The sequence below is a fragment of the Heterodontus francisci genome, chromosome 23 (genome assembly GCF_036365525.1).
Source record: "Heterodontus francisci isolate sHetFra1 chromosome 23, sHetFra1.hap1, whole genome shotgun sequence".
Classification (NCBI taxonomy): domain Eukaryota; kingdom Metazoa; phylum Chordata; class Chondrichthyes; order Heterodontiformes; family Heterodontidae; genus Heterodontus; species Heterodontus francisci.
In genome coordinates, this window is record NC_090393.1 from 6,941,127 (window position 1) to 6,966,971 (window position 25,845).

General features: G+C 45.2%; 1 protein-coding gene across 3 annotated transcripts in view; it reads left to right on the forward strand.

The window, feature by feature from the left end:
• Window positions 1-25,845, forward strand: part of galnt9 (polypeptide N-acetylgalactosaminyltransferase 9) — a 321,001-nt gene that overhangs the window by 219,043 nt on the left and 76,113 nt on the right. For 2 of the 3 annotated variants that reach the window (XM_068054617.1, XM_068054616.1), the window contains 2 exons: window positions 19,631-19,816; window positions 24,349-24,486. In XM_068054617.1, coding sequence (XP_067910718.1) covers window positions 19,631-19,816; window positions 24,349-24,486 — 324 coding nt within the window. Of the gene's footprint in view, window positions 1-18,190; window positions 18,208-19,630; window positions 19,817-24,348; window positions 24,487-25,845 lie in introns of those variants that run through there. The other variant, XM_068054618.1, reaches the window with a different exon arrangement.

A 25,845-nucleotide genomic window follows, 5' to 3' on the forward strand; every position in this document is an offset into this window, starting at 1 on the left:
CAGAGGTGACATGAGGAAAAAAATTTTTATGCAGTGAATGATTCGGATCTGGAATGCACCGCCCGAGATAGTGGTGGAGGCAGATTAAATCAGGGCTTTCAAAAGGAAATTGGATAAGCACCTGAAGAGAGGAAAATTTGCCATGCTACAGGGAAAGGGCCGGTAAATGGGACCAGCTAAATTGCTCTTGCAGAGAGCTGGCACGGACTCAATGGGCTGAATGGCTCCTTTCTGTAACCATTCTAAAACATATTTATTCAATTCCCTTTTGAAAATTACTATTAAATCTGTTCCCACCACCCTTTTGTGCAGTGCATTCCATCTCACAACAAAAATTTTATTTTATTTTGAGATACAGCACTGAAACAGGCCCTTCAGCCCACCGAGTCTGTGCTGACCAAGAACCACCCATTTATACTAACCCTACAGTAATCCCATGTTCCCTACCACCTACCTACACTAGGGGCAGTTTACAATGGCCAATTTACCTATCACCTGCAAGTCTTTGGCTGTGGGAGGAAACCGGAGCACCCGGCGAAAATCCACATGGTCACAGGGAGAACTTGCAAACTCCGCACAGGCAGTACCCAGAATTGAACCCAGGTCCCTGGAGTTGTGAGGCTGCGGTGCTAACCATTGCGCCACTGTGCTGCCCTCATCTTTCCACTCCCTAGATGTTTTTGCCAATTATTGAGGTGCTTTGACTCACAAGTGTAAGGTTATCCCTAGTTTGTCAATTGTCAATCAACTGGCTTGCCAAAACTGTTCCAAATCCTCTTCCTAATTTGCTGACATTGCACAACTCCTTCGATGGGACTCTGTGTCTGCGTTTTGACCAGTGAGATCATTAGTAGCACCAAGGCACATCTCTTTGCTTCTTTGATTCCCATATGGATCAATAAGAAGCACAGATGTGAGGGTCAGCATGCCAGAAAACGTGGGGTTGGCCTCTCCTGTCCTGTGCTCAGCATACCAAAGACACGGTTCACCACACTGTACATGACTCACATTATTATCGAAGCTAGTGAACTTATCTCAACCACATTGCTGGAAAATTGGATTCAGCATCACTCAAACCCTTTGTTAAAGTGGTTACTACTGAGAATATGCAACAATCATCTTGACTGCCAGTCCTGTTCAGTGCCTGCCAGTCCTGTTTACCAAACTGCTAATTGTCTTGATAGGAAAGTCAAACTTGACTGGCAACATAGAGGAGCCCTCAATGTTTATAATCTCTTAGGAGAGTTTATAACTGATGGTACGAATTGTTTCCATCTGTTTGCTAATCCACCCACCAAGCATTTGAACAATATGAGCCAGGAATTATTAATAACTTGTTCATCAGTGGAGGGGGGAATGTAAATGATGCGAAAATAAATGTAATTCCTATTGTTCAATGAAGCACATTTATCTACCATTGATGAGAATAAAATATCCCTCCTTTGATAAGCTATCCTGATGGCAAGACTAGGTTTGCTTCTTTTAATACGTAACTTATTCCTATAAATTTTCCACTCCATGCCATTCCTTTCTGTCTGCGAGAATGGACAAATCCAGAACCAATGTCAAAACTGCTCCAGATGGCAAACTTTAATGTAATGAGACAGGATCCCTTGTCCTTAAAGCGTTTCAGATACTGTGGGGAATTGCCAACATAACCAGAGTACAAAGTGTGTTAATTGGGTCTGGTGGGACAAGAGTGCCCCTGATGCACAGATTTGGTGCAATTGGTTGTAAACTCAAAGCAAAAAAGAAAGACTTGCATTTCTGTAGCACCTTTCATGACCACAGGATGTCTCAAAGTGCTTTACAGCCAATGAAGCACTCTTGAAGTGCTGTCACTGTTGTTATGTAGGAAACATGGCAGTCAATGTGCACAGCAAGCTCCCACAAACAGCAATGAGATAATGGCCAGATAGTCTGTGTTTAATGATGTTGGTTGAGGGATAAATATTGGCCTGGACTCTGGAGAGAACGCCCCTGCTATTCTTCAAAATAGTACCATGGTTTTTTTTTTCACATTCATACAAGAGGGTAGATGGGGCCCTCCCTGAGTACTGCACTGGGAGTGTCGGCCTGGATTATGCGCTCAAGTTTCTGGAGTGAGACTAACTTCTGACTCAGACAGGAGGTCTACCCACTGAGCCAAGCTAACACTTTACAAGTAAACCTGGTGCATTCTCTAGACCTGGTGATCAGGGCGACTGAGAAGAAGCATATCTTCCCTGGTGCTTTGCCTTAAGGTGTCACAGAAGTTTAGACTGAGATTACGGACAGCCACATGCGACCCTTTTGTGCGGAGCAGGTTGCTACTAGTTCCAGTTTTTTAGCAACCTAGACCTAAGCCAGTCAGAAACCAGTTAGAGAAGAATTTCTAAGAACATAAGAGCAAAGGAAATGGAAGCTGGAGTTGGCCATTTCACCCTTCGAGCCTCCTCCGCCATTCAACAAGATCATGGCTGATCTTCTACCTCAACTCCACCTTCCCCTATTATCTCCATATTCCATAATTTCCTTAGTACCAAAAAAATCTGTCAATATCTATCTTGAATATACTCAATAACTGAGCATCCACAGCTCTCTGGTGTCAAGGATTCCAAAGATTCACAACTCTCTGAGTGAAGACATTTTTCCTCATCTCTGTCCTAAATGGCCGACCCCTTATTCTGAAACTGTGACCCCATGTTCTAGATTCCCCAGCCAAGGTAAACATTTTCTCATCATCTACCATGTTAAGCCTCATAAAATTAATATGTGTTTCAATTAGATCACCTCCCATTCTTCGAAACTCCAGGGAATATAGGTTTAGTCTACTCAATCTCTCCTCATACGACAATCCCCTCATCCCAGAAATCAGTCTAGTTAGCCTTAATTGCCCTCCCTCTAGAGCAGGTAAGGTGACCAAAACTATACATAGGACTCCAAGTGTGGCCTCACCAAGGCCCTGTAAAATTATAGTAAGACTTCTTCACTCTTTCTTATATTTCAATCTCTTTGTAACAAAAGCTAACATACCATTTGCTTTGCTAATTGCTTGCTGTACCTGCATGATAACTTGCTGTGATTGGTGTGCAGCGACAGCCAGGTCTCTTTTTTCCTTTTTCTTGCCAAAATGGATAACTTCTTACTTAGCCACATTGTATTCCATCTGCCATGTTCTTCCCCACTCACCCAACCTGTCTATGTCCCTCTGCAGTCTCTTTGCATTCTCAGCACTTATTTTCCCACCCAACTTTGTATCATCAGCAAACCTGGAAAAATTATACTCAGTCACCTCATCTAAGTAATTAATGGATTGTAAATTGCTGAAGGCCAAGTACGTATCCTTGCGGTAGCCCAATAGCTACAGCCTACCAACCCGAAAATGTCCCGTTTATTCCTGCTGTCTGTTTTCTGTCCATTAACCGATCCTCAATCCATGCTAATACATTACCCCCAATCCCAGGAGTCCAACGTGCATACAGGGACTGTGGAATGCAGTGTTCTACCCCAATCAATTGAGGCGTTTAAAATGGTGATAGATATTTGCAAAGTGTGGTAATTTCCTACATTAATGTGGTCCTTATCACATTGCTGTTTGTGGGATCTTGCTGTGCGCAGATTGGCTTCTGCCCCTTCCTACATTACAATAGTGACTACAAAAGTACTTAATTGGCTGTAAAGTGCTTTGGAACATCCTGGGGTTGTGAAAGGTGCTATAAAAATGTAAGTTCTTTTTTATCCTTGTATCAAAAGATGTGGAGAAAAGATGGTGAATTGGGATTAAAGAGCTGGAGTGATGACAAGATTAGAATTTTTTTTAGAATTAGAATATTACAGCGCAGTACAGGCCCTTCGGCCCTCGATGTTGCGCCGATCATCTGACCTACACTATTCCATTTACATCCATATGTCTATCCAATGACCACTTAAATGCCCTTAAAGTTGGCGAGTCTACTACTGTTGCAGGCAGGGCGTTCCATGCCCCTACTACTCTCTGCGTAAAGAAACTACCTCTGACATCTGTCCTATATCTTTCACCCCTCAACTTAAAGCTATGTCCCCTCGTGTTTGCCATCCTCATCCGAGGAAAAAGACTCTCACTATCCACCCTATCTAACCCTCTGATTATCTTGTATGTCTCTATTAAGTCACCTCTCCTCCTCCTTCTCTCTAACGAAAACAACCCCAAGTCCCTCAGCCTTTCCTCGTAAGACCTTCCTTCCATACCAGGCAACATCCTAGTAAATCTCCTCTGCACCCTTTCCAAAGCTTCGACATCCTTCCTATAATGCGGTGACCAGAACTGCACGCAATACTCCAGGTGCGGCCTCACCAGAGTTTTGTACAGCTGCATCATGACCCCGTGGCTCTGAAACTCGATCCCCCTACTAATAAAGGCTAACACACCATATGCCTTCTTAACAGCCCTATTAACCTGGGTAGCAACTTTCAGGGATTTATGTACCTGGATACCAAGATCTCTCTGCTCATCTACACTACCAAGAATCTTCCCATTAGCCCAGTACTCTGCATTGCTGTTACTCCTTCCAAAGTGAATCACCTCACACTTCTCCGCATTAAACTCCATTTGCCATCTCTCAGCCCAGCTCTGCAGCCTATCTATGTCCCTCTGTACCCTACAACACCCTTCGACACTATCCACAACTCCACCGACCTTCGTGTCATCCGCAAATTTACTAACCCACCCTTCTACACCCTCATCCAGGTCGTTTATAAAAATGACAAACAGCAGTGGCCCCAAAACAGAACCTTGCGGTACACCACTAGTAACTAAACTCCAGGATGAACATTTGCCATCAACCACCACCCTCTGTCTTCTTTCAGCTAGCCAATTTCTGATCCAAAGCTCTAAATCACCTTCAACCCCATACTTGCGTATTTTCTGCAATAGCCTACCGTGGGGAACCTTATCAAACGCCTTACTGAAATCCATATACACCACATCCACGGCTTTACCCTCATCCACCTGTTTGGTCACCTTCTCGAAAAACTCAATAAGGTTTGTGAGGCACGACCGACCTTTCACAAAACCGTGCTGACTATCGCAAATGAACTTATTCTTTTCAAGATGATTATAAATCCTGTCTCTTATAACCTTTTCCAACATTTTACCCACAACCGAAGTAAGGCTCACAGGTCTATAATTACCAGGGCTGTCTCTACTCCCCTTCTTGAACAAGGGGACAACATTTGCTATCCTCCAGTCCTCCGGTACTACTCCTGTCGACAATGACGACTTGAAGATCAACAACAACGGCTCTGCAATCTCCTCCCTGGCTTCCCAGAGAATCCTAGGATAAATCCCATCTGGCCCAGGGGACTTATCTATTTTCACTCTTTCCAAAATTGCTAACACCTCCTCCTTGTGAATCTCAATCCCATCTAGCCTAGTAGCCTGAATCTCAGTATTCTCCTCGGCAACATTTTCTTTCTCTACTGTAAATACTGACGAAAAATATTCATTTAACGCTTCCCCTATCTCCTCTGATTCCGCACACAACTTCCCACTACTATCCTTGATTGGCCCTGTTCTAACTCTTATCATTCGTTTATTCCTGATATACCTATAGAAAGCCTTAGGGTTTTCTTTGATCCTATCCGCCAATGACTTCTCGTGTCCTCCCCTTGCTCTTCTTAGCCCTCCCTTTAGATCCTTCCTGGCTAGCTTGTAACTCTCAAGCGCCCTAACTGAGCCTTCACGTCTCATCCTAACATAAGCCGCCCTCTTCCTCTTGACAAGCGCTTCAACTTCTTGAGTAAACCATGGCTCCCTTGCTCGACAACTTCCTCCCTGCCTGACAGGTACATACTTATCAAGGACACGCATTAGCTGCTCCTTGAATAAGCTCCACATTTCGTTTGTGCCCATCCCCTGCAGTTTCCTTCCCCATCCTACACATCCTAAATCTTGCCTAATCGCGTCATAATTTCCTTTCCCCCAGCTATAATTCTTGCCCTGCGGTATATACCTGTCCCTGCCCATCGCTAAGGTAAACCTAACCGAATTGTGATCACTATCGCCAAAGTGCTCACCTACATCTAAATCGAACACCTGGCCGGGTTCATTACCCAGTACCAAATCCAATGTGGCATCGCCCCTGGTTGGCCTGTCCACATACTGTGTCAGAAAACCCTCCTGCACACACTGGACAAAAACAGACCCATCTAAAGTACTCGAACTATAGTATTTCCAGTCAATATTTGGAAAGTTAAAGTCCCCCATAACCACTACCCTGTTACTCTCGCTCCTGTCGAGAATCATCTTCGCTATCCTTTCCTCTACATCTCTGGAACTATTCGGAGGTCTATAGAAAATTCCCAACAGGGTGACCTCTCCTCTCCTGTTTCTAACCTCGGCCCATACTACCTCAGTAGACGAGTCCTCAAACGTCCTTTCTGCCGCTGTAATACTTTCCTTGATTAACAATGCCACACCCCCCCCTCTTTTACCCTCTTCTCTGTTCTTTCTGAAACATCTAAATCCCGGAACCTGCAACATCCATTCCTGCCCCTGCTCTACCCATGTCTCCGAAATGGCCACAACATCAGGATCCCAGGTACCAACCCATGCTGCAAGCTCACCCACCTTATTCCGGATGCTCCTGGCGTTGAAGTAGACACACTTTAAACCAAGTTCTTGCTTGCCAGTGCCCTCTTGCGTCCCTGTAACCTTATCCCCTACCTCACTACTCTCAACAGCCTGTACACTGGCACTGCAATTTAGGTTCCCATTCCCCTGCTGATTTAGTTTAAACCCCCCCGAAGAGCACTAACAAATCTCCCCCCCAGGATATTGGTACCCCTCTGGTTCAGGTGAAGACCATCCTGTTTGTAGAGGTCCCACCTACCCCAGAAAGAGCCCCAATTATCCAGGAAACCAAAACCCTCCCTCCTACACCATCCCTGCAGCCACGTGTTCAACTCCTCTCTCTCCCTATTCCTCTCTTCGCTAGCACGTGGCACAGGCAACAACCCAGAGATAACAACTCTGGTTGTTCTCGCTCTAAGCTTCCACCCTAGCTCCCTGAATTTCTGCCTTAAATCCCCATCTCTCTTCCTACCTATGTCGTTGGTGCCTATGTGGACCACGACTTGGGGGTGCTCCCCCTCCCCCTTAAGGATCCCAAAAACACGATCGGAGACATCACGTACCCTGGCACCTGATGGTGGAGTAGGCTGAATGGGCTGAGTGGCCTAGACCTGGTCCTACATTCTGGCTTTGGCTTTTCATTTCCTACACAACCTGACCAAAACCTGTCCCTCAATTTACCCTCCCCAGACCCCACTCCCCAAGGTGACCAACATACAAATTACATTTGAACTTGAGTTTTCAAGTTGCATTGATCAGATGTTACATGTCTATGATGCGACCTTATGAAAATTAATTCTGTCAGTTTATTACAGCACAGATTTAGGTAGCATTAATGTTAGGGTTATGGTTGAGCAGGTAGGGTCAAAGGATTATTGTTGCATTCCAGGCTTCCTCCCATTTAACCTTGGTACGTCTTTGACCCACTGCCAGTAATAGATATCGTGGGCTGAATTTTGTAAGCCAGTCAGCCGTTTACCCCAGATACCCTCCCCCAAATATTGTGGAATCTTGCCTTACTCTTAATATCAATGGCACATAACAAGGACATAAAAAATCTGTTCTCACAATATACAAAAATACAAACATATGAATTAGGAGCAGGAGTAGGCCTGCTACTTCATTTACCTTCTACCCAAACTACAGATATACTCACTGTACTGCTAGTTGGTAACCCCTTGTGCAAGCGTTCATCCCCAAGTGGTCAGTCTGCCGAAGGTGTTCTCTTGACGTCTTCAGTGACTGACCAGGTCACTCTTCTCGACGGCAGCAACACTGTCTTTGTGAGCTGTGGCTTTACAGGCCTTTTTGAGCCTGATCCCTTGACATATAATGTAATGTCTCAAATTGGGTCATCTGATTGGGTTTCAATGCCTTATCAATCCCACCATGGCTATGCAGGACCACCTACATGTGGTTATATCCTGCTCTCAGCAGTGTGGAGTGGCGGCGGGGCGGGGTGGGGGGGGGGGGGGGGTGGGTGGTCTTAGGTGCATACCAGCAATGGATGTATCACAGGAAGACAACCATTCACAATTATTCCAAGAGGCCATTGTCTATGACAGGTGTTGTAGACAGAGTGTCTGATGTTGTAATAGTCTGGGGCTACCACCTTAGTGGCAAGTCCTGACTCATCTGTCAGTGTGTGCGTGTGTGTGCGTGTGTGTGTGAGTGTGAGTGTGTGTGTGAGTGAGTGAGTGAGTGAGTGTGTGTGTGTGTGAGAGTGGATGAGTGAGTGTGTGTGTGAGTGTGTGTATGTGAGAGTGGATGAGTGTGTGTGTGAGTGTGAGTGAGTGTGTGTGTGTGAGAGTGGATGAGTGAGTGTGTGTGTGTGTATGTATGTGAGAGTGGATGAGTGTGTGTGTGTGTGCGTGTGTGTGTGTGTGCGTGTGTGTGTGAGTGTGAGTGTGTGTGTGAGTGAGTGAGTGAGTGTGTGTGAGTGAGTGAGTGAGTGAGTGTGTGTGTGTGTGTGAGAGTGGATGAGTGTGTGTGTGAGTGTGTGTGTGTGTATGAGTGAGTGTGTGTGTGTGAGAGTGGATGAGTGAGTGTGTGTGTGTGTATGTATGTGAGAGTGGATGAGTGTGTGTGTGAGTGAGTGTGTGTGTGTGTGTCCTTGTTCAGTTAAACTGTCTTTATTTTTAAAAATCCAATATGAGCCCCAGTGATGATGTCTGCGGTCAGAATTATTCTCCCTTCGTCCCAATGCCCTCCGTACTCCATGTTCTTACCACCCTTTATCAAACTCTGCACACAAATTCACAAAGTCCCAGTTTACACTTGTAACAAGCACATTTTGCAATTTGACTGAACAGTGAAAACAGAAACTGACATCCAGCAAAAACTGGTCCAAGAAAATAGCTGAATAAAAATACATTCCCCTTGCAACTTTCAATTGCAGGAGTGGGTGAGCAGGGGTGCAGGCACGCATTGAAAATTAAATTCCTGGAAGGCATCACTGGATCCCGATGCCTCCAGAATGTGACGCAAGGTGGGAGAGGGGAAACCGGGAACCCGCTCGCCTCCAATTAATGGCCCATTGAACTCCTTGAGGAGCTTGTTAATGGGTGAGGCAGAGACAGGAGGCAATCTTCAAAGCGGAATCACCAAAACCACATAGTCTGCTGTACGTTAGTGCACAGATGTCAGGTTCAATGCAGGGAACCGAAAAGTTTTTTTTATGTTACGGAAAACTTTTGCCACCAAGTGTTTAGCTGCGAGATCGGGCATTGTGCCGTTTGTCTGGCTGTTTGACCGATTCTCCGTGCGCTGAGGTTTCTGACCCTCCGAATCCCTGCCTTCTCTCTTGTGCAACGCAGCAGCAGTCCCTGTCATGGCGGCCGTCTGCCTTTGAGGCTCCTGCTCCAACAGGAAACACCCACCTCTTTGCAGAGCTCGGTGCCACTAATTGGCGCACTGAACTTGCCTCCAGCCCATTAGGGCATCAACATTTGAAGATTATGTCACATGACCGATGCAGCACGGTGTCAGGACCTGAAAACTATCCGGGCGTCGGGTTCCCGACCCCGATTTGAAAATCCAGCCCACAGTGCGTCAACATGGGTCTGTTCGTGTTGCCATGGCACTGCATAGGGGACTGGGAAAGGGTCCAGCTTTAAAGGAGTGCACAAAGGGGGACCTAACTGGATTCAAATCGATGACATTGAGTTGATGTAGAATTTTACTCGATCCTTGATTCTTGGTAAGAAAGGTTACAGGCAAATGAATTTCAATAACTGCAAACAAAGAGACAAGGGAGTATTAATACAACATCTGCACAGTGGGCAGATGGCATTGTTGTTCTTTATGCTGAATGCTATTTGTATTGTTCCAAAAATTTCATAATATTGCACATAATTCATGTAGAGTCAGTAAATACAATGCGACAGGCTCTCTGTGTGCTGTAGCAATGACTAGAACATATTGCAGAGCACGACAAGTGACATGTCTAATATCGAAGGGGTCTAGTAAAATCCCCAAGCTCCAGATGAGATCATTAGTTTATGTCATGCTTATTTCTATCTTGAAACAATGAATTTATCATTTATTATAATGCTCAGAAAATATTGTGGGATTGAGGTTTTGAAAAGGCAAACTAATCATGTCACAAAAAGGGGCCGGTAAACATGAGAACACTTTCACACTCTGAACAAACAGTCATATAAATTTTTCAGGGCCAGTTCAGTATTCAACTCATTTTTGTGGCATTTGCATACAAGAGTGTCTTGCATTTGTATAGCGCCTTTAACATAGTAAAACATCCAAAGACATTTCACAGCAGCGTCATCAAACAAAATTGGACACTGAGCCACACAAGGAGACATTAGGATAGATGACCAAAACCTTGATGAAAGAGGTAGGTTTTGAGGAGTGTCTTAGAGGAGAGAGAGAATTGGAGAGGTGGAGAGATTTAAGAAGTGAATTCCAGAACGTAGGGCCTCGGTAGCTAAAGGCACAACCAATGGTGGAGCAATGGAAATAAGGCATGCTCAAGATACCAGGATTGGACCACACTTGAAAGACTGCAGCTTCATAAGGAACCCAAAGCACCACTGAAAACATGGGCACACCCAATCTTGCAAAACAGACAAGTCAGTCACACACAATGACAGTCACACGCACATAGTGACACTCATACATGGACAATGACAGACATACAAACAATGACATACACACACACAGTTACAGTCATATGCACACAACGAGAGTAACACACCCACAGTGATAGTCACACAAATAGCGACAGTCAAACATGGACAGTGACAGTTACACTCAGTGACAGTCACACACACAGTGACAATCACACACACAGTGACAGTCACACATGGACAGCAACAGTGACACACACACACACAGTCACACACACACAGTGACAGTCACACATGGACAGTGACAGTTACACTCAGTGACAGTCACACACACAGTGACAATCACACACACAGTGACAGTCACACATGGACAGCAACAGTGACACACACACACACACACAGTCACACACACACACAGTGACAGTCACACATGGACAGTGACAGTGACACACACACAGACAATGGCAGTCACACATACAGCGGCAGTCACACATGGACAGTGACAGTCACATACAGGCAGTCACAGTCACATACACATGATTGTCACAAACACTCAGCGACAATCGCACACAGACAGTGACAGTCGCACATGGGGGAGTTTTATGCTCTCCCCCACGTCAGGTTTGAGAGCATATAATTGGGTGAGATGGTGGCAGGAGGGGGACCTGAGTTTAGTCTATGATTTTATTTAACGATCATGGCAAATGGAGGTGAAGTAATATCACTAATACAACTACCTCTTGAAGCACTTGCAGTATTGGTCTAAACCCCATTCAGTCTGGGAGCTGGAGGCTCTTGGCTTTAAATGGAATGATGCTGTGCTGTCCTTTACCAGGTTGGAGTTGTGCTGTCGACTCTTGAATGCCTGGGCTTCTATCAAGGGTAACATTACTAAGGCAACTAAAAGTTATAGTTAAAAACATAAAGTATCTTCCAACCCTAAAGTATTAATAAGAAAGCATAAGAAAAAGAAATCAGACAAGTAATGGCTCTTATTATGTTCAAAGATGTGCATTGCTGAATATGTAATCTTACGTTTTATTGCACAATTTATGTTTCCCTGACATAATGGTCTGGTTCTGAGCAGTATCTTGCAGTGTGACACTGCATTCAAAAGTGGCATTAATGTTTGGGCAGTAAATTTTAAGCGACAGATTGAGGACTTTGAACTTTACAGCACTCAGGGTTTGATAAAGGACGTATTAAGAAGTATAAATGCCTGTCATTAGATTCTGGGACAGCTGAACAAAGCTAGATTGTTTACAGCCAAAGATTATATGCCATTTTGGGTGAGATAGATGGGATTGTTTGTGTGTCATTCATCTGGTGATGCAGTAAGAGTTTATTCTGTAATTCTCTTCACGCATATTTGGCCATTTCTTAAATCTTTACTGTTGTGTCCATTGTATAAAGGCCAAGTGTACTCTGCATCTTTTTAAACGGTGAAAATTCGAGAAATATCTCAGATGTTTCATGGTAGATTTTCCTGATCCTGTGTGTGAGGTTTTGGGTTTTCTAAATGCAGCAAATAAAGAAAGACTGTTAGGGAGGAATGCAGCTTTTTAAAAAAGTGTCAATTTATTAATTCTTGGGATTTGGATGTTGCTGGAAAAGGTGGCATTTATTGCCCATCACTAGTTAGTGCATGATGGTGGACCATGTTCTTTGACCACTGGTGGCGGTTTGATGCAATTGAGTAGATTGCTAAGCCACTTCAGAGGGTAGTTAAGAGTCAGCCATGTTGGTGTGGGACAGGAGTCACATATAGGCCCAGACCAGGTAAAGACAACAGATTTCCTTCCCTAAAGGGATATCAGTGAATCAGTTGGGTTTTTACAACAGCCCAACAGCTTCATGATCAATTTTACTGATGCCAGATTTTTTTTTTAAACTAAATTCAAATTCTCAAACTGCCTTGGGATTTGAATGATGTTCTCGGGATTATTTATAGAACACAACAGCAAGGTGGAAGCACAGAAAGGCGAGCAATGGGGCACAGGAGGAGGGCAGAAATCTAAAATTAAAACCACTGGACATGCAGTAACAACAATTTATATTTGTCCAGTGTATTTAACATAGCACAGTGTCCTAATGCACTTCACAGGAGCTGTTACCAAACAAAGTTTGGCTCCGAGACCCATAAGGAGATATGAGAGCATATGACCAAAAGCTTGGTCAAAGAGGGATGTTTTAAGACGTGTTTTGAAGGAGGAGAGAGAAAGATGGAGAAAAATGAAGCAAAGGGCTAACCTATTAACCTTCTTGCCCACCCCCAAATCTGATCGCAATCAGAAAATTACCCATCATTGTTCAAGAACTGGCATTTGTTTTATGATCAACGAGAAGATTTGGTGATTCAGAGACCAGGTCATGGCTTTCCCACCATCTTTTCAGCAGTGTATTAGACTGGGGAGAAAGCAGGAGGCTTATATAGAATTACATAGATTCCCTGTTGTTGTCCGTCAGAATGTCAGGCACATTGACACTAGTGCACTGTGGGAGTTGCAGTCTACAGCTATCAGTGTGAGTCCTGTTCATTCATCATCCCTGTCCTCACTGACCTACATTGGCTCCCAGTCTGGCAATGTCTCAATTTTAAAATAGTCATCCTTATTTTCATTCATGCCATCCCTCCCGATCTCTGTAGTGTCCCCCAGCTCTACCAACCTCTGAGATCTCTGTGCTCATTCAATTCTGACCTCTTGCACACCCATGATTTTAATTGTTCCACTATTAGCAGCTGTGCCTTCAGCTGCCTGGGCTCTAAACTCTGGAATTCCCTCCCTAAACCTCTCCACCTCGCTACTTCTCTCTCCTTTAAGATTTAGGTCATTTTTCATCATATCTCCATTTTTTAATTCATTCATCGGATGTGGGCGTCAGTGGCTAGACCAGCATTAATTGCCCATCCCTAATTGCCCTTGAGAAGGTGGTGGTGAGCTGCCTTCTTGAACCACGCAGTCCATGTGGGTTAAATACACCCACAGTGCTGTTAGGAAGGGAGTTCCAGGATTTCGACCCACCAACAGTGAAGGAACGATGATATAATTCCAAGTCAGGATGGTGTGTGACTTGGAGGGGAAATTGCAGGTGGTGGTGTTCCCATGTATTTGCTGCCCTTGTCCTTCTAGTTGGTAGAGGTCGCGGGTTTGGAAGGTGCTGTCGAAGGAACCTTGGTGCGTTGCAGCAGTGCATCTTGTAGATGGTACACACTGCTGCCACTGTGTGTCGGTGGTGGAGGGAGTGAATGTTTGTGGATGGGGTGCCATCAAGCAAGCTGCTTTGTCCTGGATGGTGTCGAGCTTCTTGAGTGTTGGAGCTGCACCCATCCAGGCAAGTGGAGAGTATTCCATCACACTCCTGACTTGTGCCTTGTAGATGGTGGACAGACTTTGGGGAGTCAGGAGGTGAGTTACTCGCTGCAGGATTCCTAGCCTTTGACCTGCTCTTGTAGCCACGGTATTTATATGGCTACTCCAGTTCAGTTTCTGGTCAATGGTAGCCCTAGGATGTTGATAGTGGGGGATTCAGCGATGGTAATGCCGTTGCATATCATGGGGAAATGGTTAGATTCTCTCTTGGTGGAGATGGTCATTGCCTGGCACTTGAGTGGCACGAATGTTACTTGCCACTTATCAGCCCAAGGCTGGATATTGTCCAGGTCTTCCTGCATTTCTACATGGACTGCTTCAGTATCTGAGGAGTCACGAATGGTGCTGAACATTGTGCAATCATCAGCGAACATCCCCATTTCCGACCTTATGATTGAAGGAAGGTCATTGATGAAGCAGCTGAAGATGGTTGGGCCTAGGACACTACCCTGAGGAACTGCTGCGTGGCTTGGTATCAGATTTTGTTTGATAACACTCCTCTGAAGTACCTTCGGGCATTTTACTGTATTAAAGGCACTATGTAAATATAAGTTGTTATTGTTGTTGTACACCACCTGAAGGTTACTGAGATAGGTGGGTTGGTGCGGGGGGGTGGCGGGGAGAGGGGATGTGCGGCGGTGTTGGGGCCCTGAAGGGATTTGAACAAATGGATGAGAGATTTAAAATAAAGGCATTGCTGGACTGGGATCCAATGTCGTCCAGTATGAACATGGGTGATCAGGACTTGGTGAGAGTTAGGATACTGACAGCAGAGTTTTGCATGAGCTCATGGAGGAAGGTGTAAGGTGCAAAGCTGACCAGGAGAGCATTGAAATCGATGAGTCTGGAGATAACAGGCATGATGAGGTTTCAGTAGCAGATGGGCTGAGGCAGGGCTGGAAATGGGTGCTGTTACAAAGGTGGAAGTAAGTGATCTTGGGGATGAGGAGGATATGGGTTCGGAAGCTCGGTTCAGTATCAGATAGAGCACCGCTGTTGCGAACAGTTTGGTTAAGCCTCAGACAGTTGCTATGGAGAGGAAAGGAGTCGGTGGCCGGGGACCATAATTTGTGCAGGGGACTGAAGATAGGAGAGCTCAATTTATACCCCTCGCTCCGGACCGTGATGTTACGCTCCATTGAGTTCAATGGAATGTAAAAGCAGGCAGGGTGTAAACCAAGGGTCCGACCCACCCTATTCTCGTAGGGTGATTTAAGTTAAAATTGGGGTAAAAGTACTTATAACCTCGTTTTAAAATGGTGTGTTTCCTTTAGATGATAGCTTGGCTGTTTGGGAGTAAATGTGGGCTGGATTTTACGTAAGGTGGATGGGAGCTGGCCACCAATGTAAAAGTCGGTGGTGAACCCGCTTTTGCCCGGCCCAAGGATCAGTACCGTATTTTACAGGTCCCCGGGCTTTAATTGTTCCGAGGGACTTCCACCTACTTGAGGGTGGAAGTCCCGCCTCATTGAGCTGCTGGCCAATCATCGGGCCAGCAGCTCTTAGTCCCAGCAGCACCACTGGGAGCAGCGGCCACTGCTGGGACTGCAGCCCATCCGAGGACATGGAGCCAGGAGTGCAGGTAAGTTAGGGATGCCTTGCCAGGCTAATCGGTCACAGCCCGGCGAGGCAAGGATGGTCGTTTGGGGGTAAGGAGGGGCGTCACAGGTCCTGGGGTTGCTTGGGGAAGCGGGGGCGGCCCTCAATCGGGCACCCTGAGCCCATTTGTCCAGGCACCACCCCCACCACCCCCACCGGTGCGCTGAGAGGCCGCCAGATTTCACTGGGTGGCCTTTCATGTCTCCCGGATACCTGCTTGCCACGGGTAAAATCCCCATGGAGGCGGGCAAAGGCCCTTAAGTGGCCGTTAAGTGGCCACTTAGGGGGCCTTGATTGGCCTGGGGCAGGCGGCCCATTTCTCGCAAACACCCCCGGCCCATGTAAAGTGGGATGGAGGCGGGAGTGGGTCAGGAAGGCCTCCTGGAGTCTCCCGCTCCATTTTACGCTGCCACCACCACCCCCCCTCCCCCGCCACCATCTGGCTTGCTGGGGTGGCGTAAAATTCCAGCCTGTGACTCAGTATAAAGTGGGAGACAGCGAGTCAGCAGCATAATTTACAGCTTTGCTGTTTTTATTCCCATTGACATCTGCCCAATTTCCTCTTACAGATGGCAGCAGCAGGCAGGAAATCCTTTGCCTTGGGGGAGATGTCAAAGCAGAGCGAGTTGAAACACAAATAACTGAATTCAGTGGTCCTGAGGCATTTAGTTTGAAGAGATAGATGACTGGTTCGGTGGGTCTCTTGGAGACAGCGATGCAGATGATCTCCTCCAACAGGGCTTCTGACTGTAGCCAGAGTATGCACAGGTGGTCAGTCAACAGGCAGGATTTGAAAGCTTTTAAGCTGGAATGAAGTGCAAGAGAGATAGAGGCCTCCACTTGGGTCTGCACGTGTCAGAGTCCAGTTGCTTCTCCTCTCCACTACAGAAAGACACAAGCTTAAAAGTACAAATGGGGAAGGGCTTGTTACATGACAGTCACTCAGTCATTCAAACATAGCAGTTAACAGTATTTATCTCTTGCTAAAAAGAACAGGTAGTTCCTTTAAACCTCTTGGTTCTTGCTGGGGCATGAGCAGACATTTTGTCTCCCTCCTCACAAGCACTTGCAGTGTAGGATACAGTGTTGCAAATTAGGTAGCCATCTTAAGTTGCCAGCAAAGTCATCCTTTTAGCTGGTCTTTTTAAAAATGTCTTTTGAAAAAATATAAATTCAGATCCCCAGTGGATTAAAAAAAATTATCATTCAACAAAGCACAACAGAGACAGAGAGGTTTAGGAAGGGAATTGCAGAGCTTCGGGCACAGCCGCCAATGGTGGAACCATGGACATTGGGGATATGCAAGAGGCTAAAATTGGAGAAGCACAGAGATCTCAGAGAGTTGTAAAGTTGGAGGAGGTTACAGAGATAGAGAGTGGGTGCGGCCATGGACGGGATTTGAAAACAAGGGTGGGAACTTTAAAATCAAAGACATTGCTTCACCGGGAGCCAACGTAGGTCAATGAGGATGGAGGTGATGGGTGAATGAGACTTGGTGTGAGTTAGAGTACAGGCAGCAGAGTTTTGGATGAGTTGGCATTTACATAGGGTGGAAGGTCAGAGGCCGGCAAGGAGAGCATTGGAATATTCAAGCCTGGAGGTAACAAACCAACCTCCTTCACATCATCTTGTGTAGATGGATAATTATACCCACAGTCCATGAGTTTCCCATGTGAAGGGGTAAATACCGACATGGACAAGTTGAGCCAAGTGGCCTGGTTCTGTTTTGAGCCTTTTTTCAACTGCTGTGTATTCTCAACTATTCCATTGTATTCCTGACTGAATTCCCATCCCCATCTAGTTACGCCTCTGTGAAGCACCTCAGGATATTTGACTACATTAAAGGCACTACATAAATACAAGTTGTTGGTGGTGAAAGTACTATAGCTGTTTATATTGCCAAAGGAGGCCATTCAGCCCATTGTGTCTGTGACTGTTCTTTGCTTGAGCAATCCAAAACTAATCTTACTGCCCTGATCTTAGCCCTGTATCTTACACTGCAGTTTTTATAGGAAACTTGCATAAAAACATAAAGTAATGGTTTTTGCTTCAACCATTCCATGCTCATTCACTGAAAGACAATTTGAAATTATCACTGATTCCTCAGGGGAAATAATCTTCACTGATTTGCTTTATCAAAACCTTTCATAATTTAAAATACCTCTGTTAGCCATCTCCACTCTAGTGGATCAGTCAGAGGGGCTCCAATCGCTCCCTGTTGATATAATGGTGAAGTGAGAGCCAATGTATTTATTCACCTCTCTTCATTCCTGACCCTTTTGTCTGTTCTCCTATAATAATAGAGAGAGTTGGAAATTGTGTCAAAGAACTTCCAACAATAAAAGATGAGCTTCATCAGTTAGACTGCTATTTCTGATCTGACACTTAGATTTTGCTTTCAGCTTCCTCCAAAATGAATTGGGCAAGAGAAATGAGTTTTTGATAACTTAAAGCGAGAAGATCGTTAAGAAAGCAATTCTAAACACGGCACGTTGCAACATTATGCTTGCCTCACGGATTAGATGATACACCAACTTTAAAACACAAGTTTAACTAATGTGTAAGAATATTTCAACTTAATTATTAATGTAATATGCAGGCCTAATAGCACAAAGCAGTGTGAAATGATACAATCTCCAGAGACTCTGACTTTTTAGACCAGCGAACTGCATTGATTATATTTTTTATAAAGTTCATATTTTGGCAGCACAGAACAAATATAAATAGCTCAATAAGTGGCATGGTTGTAAATCTTTCTTATCTGAGAAATGTCTGAATTGAGCTATTAGGGTGGAAATTGCACTGTGTGATATTAACAGGTAAAGGTTTAAGCGAGTGCATATGAAATTCCTATCTACTATTTCAAAGGGTGTCTTATTACAAGGTTTATTTACATGTGTAAGATGCCAGAACCTATTTCCGATATGCCTACATCCACTTCTGTAACATCACCTGACTCTGGCCCTCTCTCAGCTCATCTGCTGGTGAAACCTTCATTCATGCCTTTTTTGCCTCTAGACTTTACTATTCCAGCACATTCCTGGCTAGTCTCCCACATTCTACCCTCCATAAACTTGAGGTTATCCAAAACTCTGCTGCCTATGTTCTAACTCGCACCAAGTCCCGTTCACCCATCACCTCTGTGCTCGCTGACCTATATCGGCTCCCAGTCTGCCAATGCTTCAATTTTAAAATTCTCTTCCTTGCTTTCAGATCCCTCTACGGCCTTTCCCTTCTCCCTATTTCTGTAACCTCCTCCAGCCCCACAACCCTCCCAGCTGTCTGCACACATCTAATTCTGCCCTCTTGCCCATCCCCATGTTTAATCGCTCCACTTTGGCAGCCGTGCCTTCAGCTGCCTGGGCCCTAAGCTCGAGAATTCCTTTCCTAAACCTCACCACCTCGCTTTTGTCCTTTTAGACGCTCTTTAAAACCTACCTCTTTGACCAAGCTTTTGGCCACCTGCGCTAATATCTCCTTATATGGTTTCTGTGTCTAATTTTGCTTTTGTATTCTCCTGTGAAGTGATTTGGGACATTTCATTACGTTAAAGGTGCTATATAAATATAACTTGCTGTTGTTGTTGGAACATCGCCTATTTTGTGTAATGATGCATTCTCCAGTAGATAGGCAGACACTTCATATATAATTGGGCAGGGAGTTCTCTTTCTTGCATATCATTTTTCCAAGTTTTTTATAACATTTGTTCTTTGGTTGTGGGCAACACTGGCAAGGCAGCCATTATTGCCCATTCCTTGTTGCCCTGTGGGCATTAAGGTTTAACCAGATACTATGGGCTGGAGTCACATGTAGGCCAGACTGTGTCAAAGTGGAAGGTTTCCTTACCGTGATGATCATGAAAGAACCACTTGTTTTTTTAATATGACTATCTGGCAACTTTCAATGTCATTTTCTGGTGTCGTGAGATGATAGAAATGTTTTTTGCTCCAATAATTCTGATAAACTCAGTTCTGAACACACAGGTCTGGCAATGCGGAGGCAGTATGGAGGTTCTGCCCTGCTCCAGAGTGGCCCATATCGAACGCACAAAGAAGCCGTACAACAATGACATTGACTACTACGCAAAGCGGAACGCACTGCGGGCTGCAGAAGTCTGGATGGACGACTTCAAGTCACACGTTTACATGGCATGGAATATACCAATCAATGTAAGTATGAGCTGTACAGTTAAGAATAGGCAATCTAGACAAGCCAATAGTTTCTCCCAAGCCTTTCCCACTGGTGTTTTTACCGTTTTTAAAAGGTGAGAGTTTATGTGTCCATTAGGGAGAGCTGTTAGGAGTTAGAAGATGTGAACACATTCTCAATCAGCATCAGACATCTGCAGGTCAGGTGTCCAAACCTGTATCTTGACCCCAATCTCAGACGATCAGAATAACACTTTTCATTTCTCATGGCCAGTATTCCACAGTCTTGCTGAGTAAGATCTCACACCCAAAAAGGACAAAGGTAAAACAAAATTAGTCACCTAATCTACACAATGAGATAAATTTTCTGCTCGACTCCTGAGTGTAAAACTGCTATTGAAAGTGCCCGATTTTAATTTTTGTTCAACTCTGCGATTCCAGTTTAGCAGCGAGTGCAAAATCCACACTATAAAGATATCGTAAAATATAAACTGACACGTCATTCTTATCTTGATGTGAGGGTGGATGTTATCGGGTCCAGGACTACAGGAAGGTCCCCGTGTGATTGTACTTGCTCTTCGGTGAACCTACTAAGAGTCAGGGGATTAAGGCGGTTTCTCGGGAGATTAGGAATCAAGTTTGACTGTAGTTTCAATGTTACCTGTTCACACAATTGGCTGAGGTTGTTCTTTGAGGGGATGTGGTGGTGCTGCAGGGTAGTAAGGGGTTATATCTTCTGACTGTCATATATGAGAATTGCACGAACCTACAATGATGCAGGAATTATTGTCTTCCTCAAGAGGCCAAGGTTGTGTAGGGCAGAGACCTGAGTCAATGAAAGGCGCATCATGTGGCCTCCAACACTCACAACTGGAAAGAACAGAATGGACATCATAATTCACACCTGAGTCCACCACCTCCCCAACCTTTCTCTGAGAGGGAAGGTGGGGTTTGAGGGTGGAGAGAGTTTGAGGGGATGGGGGAGCTTGGGGAGAGGGGTGTTTGGGGAGGGGATGGAGTTTGGGAGGGGGCATTTGGGGATTGGGTGTAGTTTGGGGGGAGGGTGTTTGGGGAGGGGGACTTTGGGGAGCGGGCTGTTATTATTAATATCCTTTATTAGTTATTAAAATATTAGATATGGAGAAAAAAAAGACTGACAGAGTCAAGAATCATCTAATCGAGTAGCAAAGGGCTGGATTTTGTGGTTGGCAGTGAATTTCCGCTGCTGAGGTCAAAAGTGGGAGGCAATAGTGCTTCAGCTGGCATCGGGACCCTGGGCAGCATATGACTGGTGGCGGCCAATTAAGAGGCCACCGCCAGAGCTGCCAGCTGATTGAGAATCCAATCAGAGGGCTAGCAACTCGGCAGCCTCAACAGTGCCACCCAGGGAGAGGGCGCCTCAATGGCAGGGCGCCCTCGAAGACAGGTCAGTGTGGTTGGGGGAAGTTGGGACCGGGCAGCCAGGCCCTGGCAATCAGGGATGGGCAGATGATAGTGGTGCACTAGTGGCACCATTGCCGTGAGGGTGATCATTGCCTCCAGGGCCCTTTGTGGTACATGGAGTGCCCATCAAGTAGGGCCTCCCCTCACTGGAAGCTGCTGGGAGGCCACCAGGGTTGACACGGTGGATCTCAATGTGGCAGCAGGCTCTCTCAATGTGGGAAAAAAGCCCACAGAGATGGGAAGTTGTCCTTTAATTGGCCATTTAAGTGGCTCAATTGGCCGCCAACGTCTCCCATCACTGGCAAAATGGCAGCAGGAAGACGTCAGGCTCCCTTCCTGATGCCTTCCCCCACCTTTTGCCAGCCTTCTCGCCTCCCAGCCTGTCGCCAATGGGCGAGGAAAATACAGCCCAAAGGGTCTGTTCATTTTCCAATCGGCATGGGAAAGGCGGGGGCACCACAAGGATCAGCATGCCGAGTGACCAATAATGGGAATGGTGGGGGGGGGGGGTGGGGAGGGCCAGCAGGAGGTAGGAGGTCATGTGATAAAAGCTCCAGGAATATGTGCAGCCTGTGTTGGCAATCCTGGTGGCCTCTGAAGTATGGAGCTGTGTGCTGGTATTGTCGGCTGGGCCGCTGAACTTCATTGGGGGAGTACAGCGGGCAGTAGCTGAGTGGTCATTCCATTTTCCTTTCCCCAGTGGAACGTTCTGCCATGAAATCTCCCCCATTGCTTGGAGCTTTTTAAAATATAAGAAGGAATAATAAAATACCAATCAACCATTGGCTTTCTTCAGTTAGAAAACCTTTTTACCAAATTTTATATTTGGTTTGGATGGATTAGGTCCTGAAGACCAATGGGATACAACTCGGTTCCAATTGTGTGGAACATGACTCATTGATGGAGGTTTGCCCACCGGCTGGATACAAATCAAATCCTGGGCGTCTCTCAAATGTTTCCTCCATAATTCATGAAAGACAAGTTGACTCTTTCACCCCATTGAAACCTAACCAAGAGAGGAAGAAAGACACCTCAAAGTGCCTAACAACCATTTCATTACTTTTCAAGTGTAGCCGTTGGGTGGGGGCAGTTGGAGGCAGGAGGTCATGTAATGAAATGAAGGAAACGTGTCAACCAATTTGCTCACAGCAAGCTCCCATAAATAGCAAGGTGATAATGACAAGATAATTTTTTTAATCATAAATTGAGGACTAAATATTGGCCAATATTTATCTTTGAAATAGTTCTAAATAATTTATAGCATTCACCTGAGAGGTCAGATGAGGCCTTGGTTTAAGGTCTCACCTGAAAGATGGCACTTCCAACAGTGCAGCACTCCCTCAGTGCAGAACTGGGAACACCAGCCTAGATTAGGTGCTCAAGTCTCTGGAGTGGGACTTGAACCCATGGTGGCATCTCAGTGGCAAAAGTGCTACCCACTGAGCCACAGCTCAGCATTAGACTAAAGCAAAGAGAAAAAGATCTTGATGGTTCCAGCATTAGAAACCTGGGTGAATGCGTTTCCTTCATAAAGTCACAGTTGGCTGGTCATTTTGACACTCCGCAGCCTGCCGCCATGGTATAGCTGTTGGGGCTCGCCCAGCCTGGACCTCCCAAATCCGTGAGTTAAAATGGAGTGGCAGCCACCCACCACTTCAAATCTGGTGAAGATAAAAGTCGCCGGGCAGGAACAATGAGATCTTGGCATTTTGGGACCTGCACAACTTTAACCTTCTTCTCTTAGCACCATTCCCTCAAGCATAGAAGATTGAGAGGTGATGATCTAATTGAGGTGTTTAGGTTGATGAAAGCATTTGATAGGGTAGATAGAGAGAAACAATTTCCTCTGATGGGAGAGTCTACGACAAGGGGACACAACCTTAAAATTAGAGCTAGGCCATTCAGAGTAATGTCAGGAAGCATTTCTTCACATAAAGGGGAGTGGAAATCTAGAAAGCTCTCCCTCAAAAAGCTGTTGAGGCTGAGGATCAATTGGAAATTTCAAAACTGAGATTGATAGATTTTTGTTAGACCGGGTATCAATGGATTAGGAACATAGGGCATAGGAATGTAGGGCTTTGGAGCAGGAGTAGGCCATTCGGCCCCTCAAGCCTGCTCCACCGTTTGATAAAATCATGGCTGACCTGGTTGCATTTTCTCAACTCCACTTTCCTGTTTGCCCCCATAACGCTTGACTCCCTTGTCTATCAAAAATCTATCTAACTCAGCCTTGAATAAATTCACTGATCCATCCTCCACTGCTTTCTGGCGAAGAGGATTCCACAGATATCGACCCTCTGAGAGAAAAAAATTCTCCTGACCTCTGTCTTAAAAGGGAGACCCTCTCATTCTTAGACTGTCTCCGCTAGTTCTCGTCTCCCCCCAACAAACATCCTCCCAGTATTCACTCTATCAAGTCCCCTCAGGATCTTATATGTTTCAATAAGTTTGCGGAACTAAGGCAGGTAAATGGAGTTCAGATACACATCAACCATGATTTCATTGAAATGTTGGAACAATCTCGAGAGGCTGAATAGACTCCTTCTGTTTCTCAGTTCCCACTGGGAGGTGAGAAGTATTGAAATCAATCCCTAAATGCATGGTTCCATGGTTTTTATATCAGGCCTCTGACAGTCGGGTGGTCTTTTCGAATCTTTTCCATCTTTTCGAAATTGACACTAACAGACAAGCACAATTGAAAATTAACTTCCAGAGTATGAAAAGATTTATTGTACAATGATATGCAACATTGCGACAGATTCATTAATGGGTCAATTACACACAATGGCCAAAAGTGTTTAACCCATTAAGCAAACAACATTTTCCACATTAGCATCACTATATCAGATTTACAAAGGACTATTTCTTTGTTGATAATAGCAGCCATTACATAAAGTGACAATATAAGAAAACATTTTCTCCCTTCAGATTCCATAGGAAGTTTCAAAAGGCAATTGGACATATACTTAAAGAGGGCTAACTTCCAGGGTTATGGAAAAAAAGCTGGGGTGCAGGACTAAATTTGGATGGAGTCAGTAGAGGCACAATGGGCTGAATGACCTCCTTATGTGTTGTAAGATCCTCTGATTCTTCCGATTTTACGTTCACAGAATCCAGGGGTTGATTTTGGTGATGTTTCAGAGCGAGTGGCTCTGCGCAAGAGGCTGAACTGTCGAAGCTTCAGATGGTACAGGGAAAATGTCTATCCAGAAATGAGGATCTACAACAACACCATCACCTATGGAGAGGTAACCGATCACAGACAAAAGAAACCTGACAGGGACCCGGGGGGAAAAGCCTCACTCCTAACGGCTTGTGCTGGGCACTGCGGTGAATCCGTAATCTGGGGGCTTCTAGAGGGGGATTGGCCAATTGGGGAATATGTTCTCGTTCTCCTTCTGTTATCGAGCTACTGAGAAAGCAGAGACTGAGAAGAGGTCTCTTTGTCCACTTTCTGCTAACGTTGGGTTTATCATGGACTTTTACTGATCCCAGTTTTTATTTTTAAAACTGAATTTGAATTTTCAAACTGCTGTCCTGTCAGCTATTGCTAAGTATATATCACTCTCATAAGGTTGTGGATTCAAGTCCCATTCCAGGGGACTTGAGCACAGAAATCTAGGCATAGACTCCAACTCCAGTTCTGAGGGGCTGCCATTTCTCAGATGAGACGTTAAACCGAGGCTCTGCCTGCCCTCTACAGTGGATGTAAAAGATCCCATGACACTATTTTGAAGAAGAGCAGGGGAGTTCTCCCCTCTGTCCTGGGGCCAATATATATCCCTCAATCAGCATCACAAAACAGATTATCTGGTCATTATCACATTGCTGTTTGTGGGATCTTGCTGCACATAAATTGGCTGCCGCATTTCCTACATTACAACAGTGACTTCATTTCTGAAGTACTTGATTGGCTGTAAAACACTTTGGCACATCCTGAGGTCATAAAGGCACTATCGAAATGCAAGTTCTTTCTGTTGGGAATTTAGCTCATTCTCTGGATTATTACTCCAGATTGTGTTTGTGGATCAGAATGGAGCTTGTGAAACAACATGCAGGGACAACAATCTTGTTCTTCAGAAACGGGGCCGAATGCTAACTTGAGGCGGTTTTGTTGCAACCTTTTTATACAAGCTTTTTACATCACTCATTCCTTTTAGGTCCTCCCCATAATCACAAGCGAAGTGGTCAATAATTAGACTGCATTCCCTGCCTAATCCAATGCTCACTCATTCAGTGGAAGACACGTTACATTAACGCTGATTGAGTATCTTGTTACTGTGCTCTCCCTGATTTCCTCTCAAGTCACCGCCCCCTCTTTAGTAGCCAATTGGAAACTCATCAAATTCACACCTTCCCACTCTACGGTCCAGAAACCTTGGCACACAGTGAGCTGTGCCGCACAATCGAGTCAGTCTGGACAATTTGATTATTCCAAACTGAGGTTAGAGACTGGAGTGAGTGAAGCTTGATGGAGAATGGCTTGGCTGAAGGAAGCTTGCTGAGGTGTCCCAGGCAGATTGACCCACTGAGGAATAGTAAATTGCTCACAATCCAGCATTCTGCTACCAAGAAATGCAAGGTATAATTTTGTGTCTTCATTTTGC